The 16,552-nt window shown below is 37.8% G+C and overlaps 5 protein-coding genes across 5 annotated transcripts; 2 read left to right on the top strand and 3 right to left on the bottom strand.

The window, feature by feature from the left end:
- Nucleotides 1-545: 545 nt before the first annotated feature.
- On the bottom strand, nt 546-1,571 carry LOC306904558 (trace amine-associated receptor 13c-like; the record flags this gene model as incomplete). The annotated part of the gene is made up of 1 exon (XM_079474546.1): nt 546-1,571. One exon carries the CDS (start codon nt 1,569-1,571, stop codon nt 546-548), a length of 1,026 nt encoding a protein of 341 aa, XP_079330672.1.
- Nucleotides 1,572-4,189: 2,618 nt separating this feature from the next.
- LOC306904614 (trace amine-associated receptor 13c-like) lies at nt 4,190-5,203 on the bottom strand (the record flags this gene model as incomplete). Its single annotated transcript, XM_079474605.1, has 1 exon — nt 4,190-5,203. The coding sequence occupies one exon, from the start codon at nt 5,201-5,203 to the stop codon at nt 4,190-4,192; it is 1,014 nt and encodes a 337-aa protein (XP_079330731.1).
- A 1,866-nt stretch (nt 5,204-7,069) lies between these two features.
- Nucleotides 7,070-8,095, bottom strand: LOC306904557 (trace amine-associated receptor 13c-like; the record flags this gene model as incomplete). Its single annotated transcript, XM_079474545.1, has 1 exon — nt 7,070-8,095. The coding sequence occupies one exon, from the start codon at nt 8,093-8,095 to the stop codon at nt 7,070-7,072; it is 1,026 nt and encodes a 341-aa protein (XP_079330671.1).
- A 2,880-nt stretch (nt 8,096-10,975) lies between these two features.
- On the top strand, nt 10,976-12,007 carry taar10 (trace amine-associated receptor 10; the record flags this gene model as incomplete). The annotated part of the gene is made up of 1 exon (XM_079474544.1): nt 10,976-12,007. The coding sequence occupies one exon, from the start codon at nt 10,976-10,978 to the stop codon at nt 12,005-12,007; it is 1,032 nt and encodes a 343-aa protein (XP_079330670.1).
- Nucleotides 12,008-15,465: 3,458 nt separating this feature from the next.
- On the top strand, nt 15,466-16,473 carry LOC306904615 (trace amine-associated receptor 1-like; the record flags this gene model as incomplete). The annotated part of the gene is made up of 2 exons (XM_079474606.1): nt 15,466-15,790; nt 15,863-16,473. 2 exons carry the CDS (start codon nt 15,466-15,468, stop codon nt 16,471-16,473), a joined length of 936 nt encoding a protein of 311 aa, XP_079330732.1.
- Between the last annotated feature and the right edge of the window lie 79 nt (nt 16,474-16,552).

Genomic DNA, 16,552 nt, shown 5'->3' with positions numbered 1-16,552 from the left:
TGCAACCATTCAAAATGGAAAAAAAGCGCTGTATAATTAAAGTTGAAATGAATTAAGAATATTTGTACTTGGCTATGTGATTTGTGCACCTTATTTAAAAAAGATTCAGTAGGGAAACATTAACTAAATATCAAACAATAATCTGCATGTAACTATATGTAAAATTAAACTCGAAGCAACATAACATTTATATTCCCTGCTTTCTTTTTCTTCTAAACTAAATTAAATCAAGAATTTGTACCTTATTCAGATCATAACTTAGGAGAGTCTGTACAGTAAAAAGAACAGAATAGCTTTAGCATATTTAGATAAAAATACATAACTGTATGCCGTTTTTACATGTTACGTATGTGAAAGATCTTTATGTATATGAGACAATCTGCAAGAAAAACACACAGTAAAATGCTGCATGTTGAGATCTTATCAAAATCAAGTCAAATAGGTGCTTCAAACTAAGATCACAAGATAAGAATCACAGTGAAAAAAGCAGAAAATTGATTAAGGTTAAACAACAAGAAAAAAGAGATCAAGATCATCAAATAAAGTCAAATAGTGAAAACACTGATATCAGAAGAGTTAGGTTCAATTATTCGAAGCGTTACAATAAGATAAAGAGTTTTTCTAAACCAAGGATAGAAAAGTCCATATATGATGGGGTTAATGGTAGAATTAAAGTAGCCCAACCAGCTAAATGTATCAAAGAGCTCAAATGGAGTGGAGAAGTTCAGGTAGGGGTCCATCATGGAGTTGATAAAATATGGCAACCAGCAAAGGATAAAAGCACCCACGACAATACCGAGAGTTTTTGCTGCTTTGCGCTCAGACCGTCGAGAAGTCTTAAACGTGTTCTCGTGTTCAGGCTGGTTTCCATCACCAATGTTTCTTGCATGCTTTTTAGCCACAACAAAAATCCTAGCGTACAGTCCGACCATGACAGAACAAGGCACAAAGAAAGTAAATAATGTGTCTAAAACCGACCACAGTGCATTGAAATAGAGATTGCAACCTCCTATACAGTCTATTGATGCAAAATATTCATCCATTCCTTTCACGTTGGCTTTTGAGTACACAACCCCGAAAGAATACAAAGCAGCCAAGCTCCAGCTTAACAGCACCATGACCCACGCAACAGGTATAGTGACTCGTGTAGGGTACTGAAGCGGATGACACACGGCCTGATATCGGTCAATAGCAATAAAAATGAGATGAAAAATAGAAACAGATGTGAGAAACAAGTCAAAACTGGAATGAAAAAAACAGATGGCTTCTCCAAAATACCAGCAGCCATCGACAGAGCGAATCATACTAAACGGGAAGACCATCACTCCCACCAGCAGATCCGCCAGAGCCAGAGACATCACCAGTATGTTGGTGGGTGTTTGGAGCTGTCTGAAGTGAGCTATGGAGATGATGACCACAGAGTTCCCTAGAATGGTCACAACCATTGCCGACAGCAAAATGAGATACAACACTGTCTGTGAGAATATGCTGTATGTGAATTTAATGCAAGAGTTGTTCAGTGCAGGAAAACAAAATTGTGTGGAATCATATTTTTGCAGTGATAAATCCATTCTGGCGGCTGTGCTTTCCTTTTCTTAGTTCCAGAAAAGAGAATCTACTCTAATCTAAGTTTGATTACGTTGAGAAAATTTTAAACTAATGTTAAAAGTGAAAGAACAAGCACTTAAATACTCTCCATGGTCTCCTTTGACACTCCCACGTGGCGAAGCAACAAATAACAGTCAAGCCCTCTTTAAAAATTAAAAGTAAAAAAAAAACTGATTAATATTACATTATTATCTATTGGCAATTGTTTTGGCCTTTATAGCTTTATTTTGATAGGACAGTGGAGAAAGCAAGAGAGAGGAAGTTACGGGATGAAAGGGGAAAAGGAGCCGTGAATGGACCACAGACTGGAATCTGAAGTCAGGTCGAAGGTTATGCAATTTTTAACTCTTAACTTTTTAAAGAGTTAGCAGCCATATCACAATGTAGCCCGAGACTGGTTGCCCACTGAAGCTAAGCTAGGGGTGAGCCTGGTCAGTACCTGGATGGGAGACCTCCTGGGAAAAGCTAGGTTGGTGCTCACCCTGTGGTCTGTATGGGTCCTAACGCCCCAGTATAGTGATGGGGACACAATACTGTAAAAAGCATCGTCCCACAGATGATAAACTGAAGACCTGACTCCCTGTGATCATTAAAGATACCATAGCACTTCTTGTAAAGAGTAGGGGTGTAACCCTGGTGTCCTGGCCAGATTCCCTCAATCATGGCCTCCTAATAATCCCCACCCTCTGAATTGGTCCTATATCTCTCTCCTCTCCACCTATAGCTGTTGTGTGGTGAGCACGCTGCCGTCACATCATCCAGGTGGATGGTGCACAGTGGTGGTGGATGAGGAGAGACCCCCATATGATTATAAAGTGTACATACTGTGTTTGAGTGTACAGCAATACACAATAGCGCGCTATTTAAATGCCTCATCCATTCATTAAACTTAAAAATAAAATGCTCATCTGCATAAACATGCCATAGGCCTGCTGCAGGAAGTCACATTATACCATTTAAGTCGCTACAGTTAAAATGGGAAAATACTCGTAATACTTATTTAACCCTTATTTGAATGCCAGATTTACTGCACCACTAAAACCAGCGGAGACACATTATTTATATTCTCCAGACTTTAAACACAAATATACTTTGACTAAGGGTTTGAAAAAGCCCTTTTGGCTTAAAATTGTGTGCACGCACAGAAACATCTTGATTCTTTAGGCTCCAGATACACAAAAGCAAATGCTGAAAATGCTGGCTCCGGAACATGGATTTTATCTTACCAAGGTGGTTTTGTTACTATGAAACTATGAGCGTGAAAAAAAACCTCAGGTGCCAGCACTGAGAGTGGGAAATAAACCAATATCTGCTGACATTAAAAAAAAACGTGCCAGTACCGTGGGAAACAATGGTGCTATATGCACGCGGCGGGTGTGCTGCAATGTACAGCATCTGCCAAATGTAAAACAAATATCAGTTTCCCATTTCTCCTTTTATTTAGTTTGCCCAGTGTATATGCAGATCAATCTGGCAATGCAGACGTAAAATCTCACATAAAAACGGGGCTATTGGTGGCTAATTTTGCCTAGTTCGCCTCCATACAATCTCATTCTTGAATTTTTGACGTTCCCTTCCGAGGCTGGGTTAGGGGTGGGGCTTCAGTTTTGCTTTTTTTAGTAATCATAAGCTTTTGTGCGATTTACACATACAAATTCATACGAATTAGTCACCTCATAAAATAGAATTCCTGTGAGATCAGGTCTTTTATCGTTTAATCGTGGCCTTATTCACCAGTAGAGTTTTGGTTCTTTGCGACTGTTGTTTTGCGGCTGGCTCACTGGGAGATTGTTGACATTGCTTCTTGGGTTTTATAGCTCATAAAAATCCCACATTTAACTTTAATTCTGCACTTAAATTAAAAAAACACATATATTCTATTTTCACGTTATGGTAATTTTCGAATGTTTTCAGGTTAATGGAAACTTTTTTCTAGTACTGACAATAAACCTAAATTCTAACAAAATGTTGATATCGTGTTCATACATCAAATAGAATTTTGTAAATAGGTTAATATCAGTGGGTTGACAATCCAACATAGAATTGATTTCATGACAACTGCTTTTTTGCATGTAAAACAAAACACAAAATTGTGAAAAGTGCTGTATAAATTAAGATTTTCACTTTGGTTTATGTGATTTGTGCACTTTATTTAGAAAATATTTCTATAGGGAAACATTTGCTATAAATATAAACAATACAAATTTACGCTATATAACTGTATGTAAAATAAAACTTTATGTAACAGTAAATTTATATTACATGCTTTCTTTTTCTTATGAAATCAACAATTTCCCTTATTCAGATCACATAAAAGAGTCTGTACATTTAAAAAAGCAGAACAGTTTCAGTTTGCATGTGATAGAACCAAAATTTTGAAAAAATACTTTTTAATTTTAATTTGATGTATGTTAAGATACGCAAACATTTACTAAATTAATGTGTGATGTGAAAAATATATGCTTCACAAGAAAGATCACAACATAAGAGAGTCTGTACAGTTAAAAAAGCAGAATAGTTACAGCATGTGAAAGAGCTAAAACTAAGAATTTTTTTTAATAAAGATCAAAACCATAAAAAATCAAACACTGAAAACAATTATATCACAAGAGTTAGGTTCAAATATTCGCAGTGATACAATAAGATAAAGTGTTTTTCTAAACCATGGATAGAAAAGTCCATATATGACGGGGTTTATGGTAGAATTGAAGTAGCCCAACCAGCTAAATGCATCAAAAAGCTCAAATGGAGTGGAAAAGTTAATGTAGGGGTCCAACATTGAGTTTAGAAAAAAAGGCAACCAGCAAAGGATAAAAGTACCCACGACGATCCCGAGAGTTTTTGCAGCTTTGCGCTCAGAACGTCGAGAAGTCTTGAACTTGTTTTCATGTTCATGCTGGTCACCAATGTTTCTTGCATGCTTTTTAGCCACAACAAAAATCCTGGCATACAGTCCAATCATGAAAGAACAAGGCACAAAGAAAGTAAATAATGTGTCTAAAACCGACCACAATGCATTGAAATAGAGAGTGCAACTTCCTATACAGTCCATAGATTCAACTTCCATTCCTTCCATATTAGCCTTTGAGTACACAAGGCCGTAAGAATACAAAGCAGCCAAGCTCCAGCTTAACATCACCATGACCCAAGCCACAGGTATAGTGATTCGTGAAGGGTATTGAAGTGGATGACACACGGCCTGATATCGATCAAAAGCAATAAAAATAAGATGAAAAATAGACACAGACGTGAGAAACAAGTCAAAACTGGAGTGTAACAGACAGACGGCTTCTCCAAAATACCAGCAGCCAGTCACAGAGCGAATGATACTTAACGGGAAGACCATCACTCCCAGCAGCAGATCCGCCAGAGCCAGAGACATCACCAGTATGTTGGTGGGTGTTTGGAGCTGTTTGAAGTGAGCTATGGAGATGATGACCACTGAGTTTCCAAGAATGGTCAAAATCATCCCTGACAGCAATATGATATAAATCACTGTCTGTGTGTATATACTGTATGTGTATTCAATGCAAGAATTGTTCACTGCAGGAAAACAAAATTGAGTGGAATCATATTCTTGCAGTGATAAATCCATCCCGCTTGTTGCGTTTTCTTTTTCTCAGTTTCAGAAATGAGAATCTATTTAAAGCTGTCGTAGTTTGATTTCCTGGTGAGGATGTAATGTTAACAGTGACCAAGCTGAACTTAAATATTCTTCATTGTGTTCTGTGACCCTCCCACATAGAGACGCAGCCAATAACAGTCAAGCCCTCTTTGAGAATTAAGATTTAAAATCATTCTGATTAATATGAAATTATTGTCTATTTTGTCTCAATAATTCTACATGATTTGGATAAAACGCATCTAAAGTGCCTATTTGATTTAACTCTAATTATGACAGTGATAATGAAAGTTATGCAATTTTATCTCACAGCACCAGTAGAATTTTTATAAACAAATGTTTCTACTAACTAAGTCTTATCTATATCTCTATAATTCAACACCCACTACAGTGCACTTTAATAAAGCAGGGAGCAGCTATACTTTCCTACTGTCTAAACAATTCAAGAAATTGCAAAACAGCCAAGCACAGGCAGCGCAACGCACCGTGGACTAAATGGAGCTGATGCACATGTCGCTAATCTTCGGATATCTGGATATCTTCGGATATGTGTCTCCATGGATATCTAAAATGATCCAGATCTACATTCTTTAAAATAAAGGTGCTTTATAGATGAACCTTTTTTTCTAAATGATTCCATAAAGAAACTTTAACATCTGAATAACCTATCTGTTTTACAAAAAGACTTTGTGGCCAAAAACAGATTATAAAAATGTAAGCAAAAGGTGGTTCTTTAAAGAACCTTTGACTGAATGGTTCTTTGTGGAACCGAAATAGTTCTTCTTTGGCATCGCTGTGAAAAACCTTTTGAAAATAATTATTTTTAAGAGTAAATACACAGAAAGAGTTTTGCTTCAGCTCTTGTATGGTTCTTCTGTGGTTCTTTGTGGTGGTTAAGGTGCTATATTGCAACACTGCTAAAGAAAGAACTTGTTAAGCCCATCTACCCTCCATAAAGGAGAAAGAGCTTATTTGGTACAATACGGCACTTTGCTTCATGCATGTATTTAATTATAATGGTGTATTATGTAATTGACTCTCTCATTGCCCCCTTAGGTTAAAATGTGTATTACAATTCGTTTTTTTTAATAATTACATTTTTTAATGTGGTTCTAACGACAAATGCAATTAGTGTAAGGCTATTACAACGCGTTAAGCCACACATCTCTCTTTAAAGTGGGTTCCCTTTAAGGAGTTGATACACACAGTCAAAATTGACTTCAATTGTATGGTAAGAAGGAAACAATTAAAGTGAAAAATGACTTTTTAATGCTCTTAAGAATGTTTTTATGTCACTTTCTTCATTTAAGTGCTTAATTATAGTCCAGACAAAAACACTTTTTTGTTTCACAGAAATAATTCTGATTTATAATGTATATGGTATTATGTTTAATATTTATGGTTGACAACATCAAAAACATCAGAATAAAATGCTCATCTGCATAAACATTACATAGGCCTGCTGCAGGGAGGAAAGATACATTTACATGATAAAAATAATTAAGTTTAATAAAGACATTTCCTGAAAATAAAAGCAGTTTAATGTTAGAGGACATTTCTTTTTTTTTGCTGGCTAGCTGGACTAACACTGTTTTTTATCTTTACTATTTGGCAGATTTATAATTTTTGTTTCCCCTTTGATCGATAAAGATAATGTGTTTTGCTCGTTTATATGTAATCATTTTGATTATATGCATGCTGAAATATATATTTAACAATATTTTCGGTTATGCGATTTGTGCACCTTATTAAAAAAATGTCAACAATAAATAAACTGCTCACTATGTTGTTCAGAGTGTTCAAAACAAAAACTCTGCACACATAGTGAAATCAGCTTAATCAAATAGTAAAAACACGAATATCAGAAGAGTTTGGTTGAAATATCCGCAGTGTTACAATAAGATAAAGGGTTTTTCTAAACCATGGATAAAAAAGCCCATATATAATGGGATTTAGGGTTGAATTCAAGTAACCAAGCCAGAGAAATGTTTCAAAGAGCACAGGTGGGGTGGAAAAGTTAATGTAGGGGTCAATCAAAGAGTTAACAAAAAATGGCGACCAGCAAAGGATAAAAGCTCCCATGACCACACCGAGAGTTTTTGCAGCTTTGCGCTCAGATCGCCGAGAACCCTTTAACCTGCTCTCATGTTCCTTCAGGTTGGATTCACCAATTTCTTTTAAATGCTTTTGGGCAACTACAAAAATCCTCACATACAGTCCAATCATGAAAGAACAGGGCAAGAAGAAAGTTATTAATGTGTCTAAAACTGACCACAATGCATTGAAATACAAACTACAACTTCCCACACAGTATCGGGATTTTAGAAATTCATCCATTCCTTCCAAATTTGCTTTTGAGTACAATAGACCGTAAGAATACAAAGCAATCACACACCAGCTCAACAGCATCATGATCCACGCAATAGGTATGGTGACTCGTGTAGGGTACTGAAGTGGATGACATACAGCTTGATATCGGTCAAAAGCAATACAAACAAGATGAAGAATAGACACAGATGTGAGAAACAAGTCAAAACTGGAGTGGAGCAGACAGACGGCATCTCCGTAATACCAGCAGCCAGTAACAGAGCGAATGATACTTAACGGCATGACCATCACTCCCAGCAGCAGATCCGCAAGAGCCAGAGACATCACCAGTATGTTGGTGGGTGTTTGGAGCTGTCTGAAGTGAGCTATGGAGATGATGACCACTGAGTTTCCAAGAATGGTCACAATCATCGCTGACAACAAAATGAGATACAACACTGTCTGTGTGACTATGCTGTGTGTGCCTGCCATGCAAGAATTGTTTATTGCAGGAAAACAAAATTGTGTGGAATCATATTCTTGCAGTGAGAAATCCATTCAGAATTTTGTTCCTTATTCTCAAAACAATTAAATAAATAAATGCGGTGACATCAACTATGTGACACTAACATCAACAGGCCCTTAAATAATCCTAACTGTCCTGTCCGACCCACCCACATGGCAAAGCAGCAAATAACAATCAAGCCCTCATTAATCATAAATTTAAATTATGCAAACTGGAATTAAATTATCGCAACTTTCAGGTTTAGCAATTGCTCAAAAATCTTGATAAATTTTTTTAGCATTACAAAAGTTAAACCATGTTAACTTGAATTCTTAGTTACTATTAGAAAAAAATATTTTTGCAATAAAGACTTCTGTGTTTTGCTTTTGACACTTTGCACCATAGCAATGTCACAGCCAACAATACACAGCGATCCCGTGTAACAAGCATTTTTGTTTCCACAAAGAACCATTCAGAACCATCTCTTTCTTAACTTCTTATTATCTGAAGAACCTTTTTTCACAACAAAGAACCGCTTGTAAAACAAAAAAAGGTTATATGGATGTTAAAGGTTCTTTATTGTATAATTTAGACAGGTGAAGCACCTTTTCTTTTGGGGTGTACTACACATCATCCATATCTCACCAGAATATACTGTATATCACCTTTTCACACGCACACTTAAAAATGAAGGCACTTCGCGATGCCACAAAAAAACTTTCAGTTCAGATGCAAAACCCTCTAAATCCAGACACCGTTTATATATCATCATTTATATTGATTTTTAGCAATATCAGATATTTCAGACCAGGCCGAGTTTGGTATTTAGCAGGTTTTGAAGCAAAATTATTTGAGTATCATATACTGAACTCTTCTATTTTTGGCGTTAGGGATCAATAACATTAAACATCTGAATAACCTTTTGTAGAATTGGCATATAAGGTTTTTGGATGTGATAAAGGGTTCTTTAGATAAAGAAATGGTTCTTTGAAGAACTAACTCTTTGTAGAACCAAAAATGGTTTTATTTTTAAGAGAAGACTCCAAAGAATCACTGTACACTATAAAGTAAGTCAAAATGACTTAAAAAGCCAATTTGATTGTACTGGAAAACCAAAGTCAGACATTTTTGGAAAAACAATTCACAACAAATAACCTTTTGTGCAATTGAAAGCTTCTGTGGATTCTTTATGAGACCGTGCAGCCTGACAGAACCGTTTGGATACCTTACTGGTGACATTGTGTGAGGAACGCATGTAATGTTTGCAAATCACTGGAGTTTAACCCCTTACACTTTTCTGTAAGAAAATATAAACTGTAATTAATTTTTCTAAATTTTGTATGAAATAAGGTTAAATGTGATTGTTTAAACACTGCAGGTGCATGTTGACATACTGCCCTGTCAGTTAACAACACATTTGTTTGTTTAATGCATCTTATTTGCACAATCGCAATGATGCAACTCCAGATAATCTCTGTTTTTTCTCCTGCAGGGATCAATCAATGTGAAGTGTGAGTCCTTCACAGTTTAATGAGGAAAGGTGTGAATGCATCTATAAATGTCAGAATTACTTGCAAACATGTTTAACACGTTTAATTGGTCCCTTTGCTTGCAAAGAGACAATAACACCAAACACTTGATATATTTCCATATACTTATTGCAAACAGAAATTAAATGCTATTATGTCATTGTTGCTCTGGAAAGGCCCAAAGAATATTTCCACGATTTCATATTGCAATGTATCATCAATAATTTAAATAAGACTTTATTTTAACAATGATCTATAAGAGTTTTGTGTCAAGAAATAAACCATTTTACATTATGCACGTCAGTTTCAATGCTAGACAGATGCACGTTTCCTGTATCATTCAATACTTGTTCCCCTATAGTTCGACCTCGATTTGTCTTGTTTCACAGTTAAAACATAAAACCATTCATAAGAATACAATTACTTATGTTCAAGTTATACATTTATTTATCTATAGGCGGTTTCATTGGAGGCACGGCCTGGCCCGAAGTTAATTCTCGAAGTTAATTGACTTCTTTTTTGAAGCTGCTAGCGTCTGTTTACATTATAATCCTATGGTGTAAACCATGTTATCAAAAAAGACCTGAGCTTTTTTAAACGCATGCGTCTTTTGAAGGTTGGGAGGTTGAAAGGAATTCTACTTTTCTTAATAAAAGCGCTCTACGTCAAGCAGCTTTTTCACAGCCACCCATTGACAGAGACCTGTCGTCTCCTTTAGAACATGCATGTGATCGGTGGAGAAGGCTCAAGGTCGAATAAATTGTCAACTTTTTCCTGTCAAAAAAGAAGTCAAGTGTGAACACGGCCTAAGTTTTCTATTCTTTGTGGTGGTCTTCCGGATGTTAAAGGGGTCATTTGACACGCTCAAACAAATATTATTGTTTGTTTTGGATGTAATGCAATGTGTATACAAGATTTAAGGTTAAAAAACGCTGTATTTTCCTTATACTGTGCATGTTTGTATATCCTCTTTGTATCTCTGAAACACACAGATTTTTTATGTGGTTTAACAAATAACAATGTGCTCAATTGACTTCCTTTGAATGGACAGATAACCACTGAGAATTTTTTCAAAATATCTTCTTTTGTGTTTTGCAGCAGAAAGAAAGTTCTCAAGAGGGTCTCCTGAGAAACGTTAGATCCAGTGTTGACAAAGTTGGTATATGGTTGTAGTACTGACGCAATGCTGAAGGGGTAGCACATATAAACGAGTGCTTCCGGCTCCTCTGACCTCAATGTGGACAGGTGCCATGAATGAGTAACGGTACAATTCTTGTTCCAGTAAAAGGTGAATAATGTTTTTATGGTAAAACAGCTATGAAATAATGTTCTGTGCTCATATGTAATACTCAAATTATTTTTCTTGAATAGGCCATTTTCCATTTCCAGACAGCCCAGCTGGAGATGTACCGAATGAACAGAACGGAACCTGGGCCTGCGCTCTGCTTTGAAACATACAACAACTCGTGTGAGAAGTTTGTCTACCCCTCCGAGACTCAGATTTTGCTCTATTTGTTCTTCAGCGCCATAGCGCTTACAACAGTATGTGGAAACCTCCTGGTCATCATCGCCATCATTCATTTCAAACAGCTACACACTCCAACCAACTATTTAATCTTGTCTCTTGCCGTGGCCGATCTGCTAATCGGGGGGTTTGTGATGCCCCCCAGCATGATACGATCTGTCGAGACCTGCTGGTATCTGGGGGATGTGTTTTGTAAAATACACAGCAGTGCTGACGTTATGTTATGCATCACATCTCTGTTACACATATCCTTCATCTCTATAGATCGATATTATGCTGTATGTCACCCGCTTCAGTACCTTAACAAAATCACACCTCCTGTTACCACCCTTATGATTGTTTTAAGCTGGGGTTTGGCAGCCTTTGTTGGGTTCGCTATGATATTTCTAGAACTTAACATTCTGGGTGCCAAGGAGTATTATTCTGATAACTTTGCTTGTAAGGGAGCGTGTATTATCTTTCAAACGGCCGCCGCCAGCACAATCTCCTCATTTATCGCCTTTGGCCTTCCCAGCATAATTGCTGTTAGCATTTATACAAAAATTCTCATTGTTGCACGAAAACAATCCAAATCCATACAACAGTCAGCACACGTGAGCCAGAAAACCAACACATCTTTAAACAAAACGGAGGTAAAGGCCACAAAAACGCTGGCTATCATCATGGGGGTATTTTTTGTGAGCATTTCACCCTTTTTTTTCTGCAACCTAATAAGTCCGTTCCTTAACCATGCAATACCGCTGGCTTTGTTTGATGTTTTTTTGTGGATTGGATATCTGAATTCTCTGTGTAATCCTTTTGTCTACGCCTTCTTCTATAGGTGGTTTAGAAAAGCTCTGAGAATCATTCTTTTGGCCAAAATATTCCAAGCTAATTCTTCACAGTTAGACTTGATGGTAAAAGATACCTAGGAATGACAGAATTCCATGTACATCTGTATACGTGTGTAATATCAGAATAACTGGATGCCCAAACATAATAAATGTTAATAAATCGATGTATGTTTGTATGTTTCTGACTGACTGAAATGAAAACATCCTGTTCAATGCTAACAGAATTTGGTTCAGCCCATTTTGTCACAGAAAGTGATATGAATGGACATCATTTTCTCATGCTACTTTAGTGTATACTGAGACGCTCTAATGTTCTGTAACACTCCACCACAGAAAAATTGAATCAAAACAGTAATGCTTTACTATATTTTTCTCTTTGTTTACAACTAGTTATTGTATCAGCTAACATGAACTATCAATGAAAAATACTTATACAGCATAACTAATGCATTTACAAACGTTGACAAATACCACCTAAATTGTAACCATCAAAACATATGCCCAAAGGTAGGTTTACTTTATATATTTGTTGTCAGTTAAATGCTATTGAACTAAATTAAATCAATATTTGATTTGTCCATGCTTAACCTTCAAGCAGCTTTTGTTAAAGTTTGAAAAGCAGCTTTGCAGGTAGGTTCAAGCATGTTGCCACTATAGTTTTAGATTTGGTCTCAGTTTTTTCTGTCTCTTTATATAAACCTTGACTGATGGTAATGATATCAGACGTACGTGTGGGTCATATCGTTTGTTACAGCTATAGTTAAGGGTTTGAAATCTACACTGATTTACCCACCGATACAAGAACAGCATTTTGGCGAAGCATCTAGTGCACATAAAAATGAGCACTGGCATGTTTGCTTTAAAGGTAATAGTGCAGACCCAAGAAACACAATAGTGTAGTGTTACTAGCCCATGTGTAAAAAGAAACCCCCTAGCAAAGAAGCAGCATATTTGTCAAATTTTTGCATTCAATTTATATTTATATACGTACATTTATGTATATATTACACACAAATATAATACACATAGACAGTCTAGTTTTAAAGTCCATATAAAGAGTATATAGCACTAACATAATTATAACACTAGACATAATTTCTAAGGTATTTTTTTAAACGCCTTGGGCACGTTTTTTTGGTTTGGTGCACCTTGTTAAGGACAGGCCAACCAATGAGATTAACGCTTTTGTTTGCTTGCCTGGAGCTGCTGAGGTTACAGTAAAACACGACTTGGTGGCACTCAAGCACAAAACGGTCTTGCCGAGCACACATTGATATCACCAATGAAGTGGAAGAGGCAGGATGAATCCTTCTTCCGAGTGAAAAAACGAGTGTCAGAAGCATAAACTGTGTCCCAATTCGGGGGCTGCATCCTTTGAAGGCTGCATTTTAAGAATGATTGCGTCACAGCAATGCGAGTGATGGCTGGTAAGGCTGTTCAAAGGTTGTTTCAAAAGCAGCCCCAAAATGTGACCTAATTTCCACGGGTTGAAAATTTTAAATAATCATTCAAAACTTTAGTTAAATATGTATGTAATTCACAAAAGAGCGGCTGCAAATTTGGCGCTACAGAGCGAACCGAAGTGCAAGAATCGGACACTGAAGAGTATTCTGAGTTATTGTCGAGTGAAAGCGCATTGGTGCCGTGTTTTATTTGTGTTTTCTTTCAATAAATCTCTAAGTCCTAGCCATGCTGACCCTGTCTCCCTCCTTCCGTCCTTCCTTTGAACCTTGCTACACTGCCGAAACCTGGGAAGGGAGGAGAACGCCACCACCAGTATGCAGTCTCTGCCAGATCACCATTTGCGGAGGTAATCCAATCTCTCGCTGGTCTTCATCAGGTAAACCATCAAGCCCTTCTGGGCCTCCGCGAAGAGCAGTAAAGGTGGTTCCAGGCCCTAGTCCAGGCCCAGAAGGAAGACCTTGAGTTGTTCTGGAGCTGGATTACCCGAGGGGAGCAAGCCACGGGAATGCTATCCCGTGTCCACAGGGTCACAGGGTTTTCTCTCTTTGAGCTTCTCTATGGACATCAGCCTTGTGGGTTGCTGGACATCCTAAGGGAAACTAGGTAGGAAGGACATTCTGCCTGCAAAAAATTACTTCAGTAAGTCATGGACCTGAGAACAAAACTCCACACGTTGGGGAGGCTCTCTATGGAGAATTTGTTACAGGCCTAGGACAAACAAAGCCTGCAATATAACAGGGGTGCCAGATTACGCAACTTGCACCGGGAGAGAAAGTTCTCGTATTGCTCCCAACATCGAGTTCTAAATTACTCGTCAAGTGGCAAGGGCCCTTTGTGGTCACATGGTCATGGTGAATGTTGCGTTGATGCATATCCAATGCTGTGGATTGACGAATTGCTTGATTGGCTCTGTTCAGCTTGTTTTTAATCAAGACTGGACTAAACAAAGACCTATTGAAAGATCTCCTTATCTCCTTTATCTAAAGAAAAGATGGCCTTCACCATGCCGTGCACCAATTTGCCACCCTTCCTTTCAGCATATTTGGATCTCCGGCCACCTTCCAGCGTCTCATGGGCCGCATACTTCAGCCGCACGTGGATTATTGCCGCTGCTTCTTTGGATGGCATCATCATCTATAGTATTGACTGGCAGCGGCATATGCAGCACCTGAGGGCGGTCCTGAGTTGTATGAGGTTTGTACCTAATTACTTGGACCACACCAGCCCACTAACTGACCTCACTAAAAAGGAGACCAGATCCAGATCCAGAAGGCTTTCACCCAAGTGAAGGCTGCTCTGTGTGTTTGCCCGTTATTGTACACTCCTGACTTTGTTCTCCCCTTTCTTTTGCAGACCAAGGCGTTGGACAGAGGGGGGCGGTCTTGTCCCAGGAGGTAGAGAGTGAAAAATGTCTGGTGCTGTACATCAGTCGCAAGCTGTCAAGGAGAGAGACGAGGTACAGCACCATTGAGAAAGAATGCCTAGAGAATATGGTGGGCCATCCTCGTTCTCCGCTTTTATCTCCTGGGACTGGAGTTCAATCTCTGTTCGGACCATGCGCCCCTCCAGTTTGAAGGATACAAACAAGCGGATGACCCAATTTCCTGTAGCTCAGTGGTAAGAGTGTGGCGCTAACAACTCCAAAGTTGTGGGTTCGAGGAAAAAATGTATAGTATAATGCTATGTAAGTCGCTTTGGATAAAAATGTCTGCCAAATGCATAAATGTAAATGACAAATACATTTAGTTTTTTTGACAGCCTTTGTCCATCAGATAGAAAAGGCCACCTGACAGGTTAAAGAAAGGGAGGTTCTACAGGGGGTTTGTCATCTATAAATTGAGCTCTCTGCGCAATAGGGTGTCTTTACCATTTTAAGAAGAGAAGAGAAGTCGGTAATGGTAAAATAAGCAGGCATTATTTTCATTTTTATAAGGTATTTCTAAAAATTTCTTAACTAGTGACTGAGTTGTTGATTTTTTAGAGACAATGCTTTGTTTAATTAATGTCAAAGAACTTTGTAAACATTATCTTAAAACCCTTTCTCTCTTGTATTACAGAGCAACACATTTTAAATGGACATCAAAATCAACATCAGTCATGGACTTTCGGAAAAGCCATTTCTTTGTTTTGAGTTCAGTAACAGCTCTTGTCAGAAGCTTGTCTACCCCCTGCAAACCCGAATATTGCTCTACTTTCTTTTCAGTTTGTGCTCAATTGTCACCATCACAGGAAACCTGTTGGTCATCATCACTGTAATTCACTTCAAACAGCTACACACACCAACCAACTACCTCATCCTGTCTCTGGCTGTAGCCGATCTGCTTGTAGGAGGACTGGTGATGCCGCCCAGCATGCTGCGCTCGATCGAGACTTGCTGGTATTTGGGTGATCTGATCTGTAAAATACACAGCAGTCTCGATGTGACATTGTGCACAGCATCAATACTTAATCTCTGTATTATTGCTTTAGACAGATATTATGCCATATGTCATCCTCTACAATATCACAGTAAAATGACTTCACTTGCTACTCTGGTGATGATTATCATTTGCTGGACTGTTTCAGCTGCTTTGGGCTTCGGCATGATATTTCTGGAGCTTAATATTCTAGGCATCGAACATTTTTACTATGAGAATATTTACTGTGATGGAGCCTGTATGGTATTTCAGAGTAAAGCTGGTGCGTCTGTATTCTCAATGATCTGTTTTTACATTCCTGCGTTTCTTATGCTCTGCGTGTACCTGAAAATATTACACGTTGCTCAAAGGCAAGTGCAGGCCATCCAGAGCACTAACAGTCAACAAAAAAAAGAAGGAAAGGCTACTAAGACTTTAGCGATCATCATGGGTGTGTTTCTGACCTGCTGGATTCCCTTTTTCCTTTGTAATATTATTGATCCCTTCATTGGATACGCTGTACCATCACTGTTGTTTGATTTGTTCCTATGGGTTGGGTACTACAATTCCACCTGTAATCCTATAGTTTATGCTTTATTTTACAGCTGGTTCAGACAAGCATTCAGAATCATTCTATCCAAACAAGTATTTCAGAATGATTCGTCAAGAACAATCCTGTTGTAATGATGACACGGATATTTGTTTTTATGACTTTGTTGGGTTCATCACTGGCTTCATTTGAAATATTTTTTAATCATTTTAA

Source organism: Barbatula barbatula (genome assembly GCF_947034865.1).
Source record: "Barbatula barbatula genome assembly, chromosome: 15".
In the NCBI taxonomy this organism is placed as follows: Eukaryota; Metazoa; Chordata; class Actinopteri; order Cypriniformes; family Nemacheilidae; genus Barbatula; species Barbatula barbatula.
This window is presented reverse-complemented; position numbering and strand designations above follow the sequence as displayed.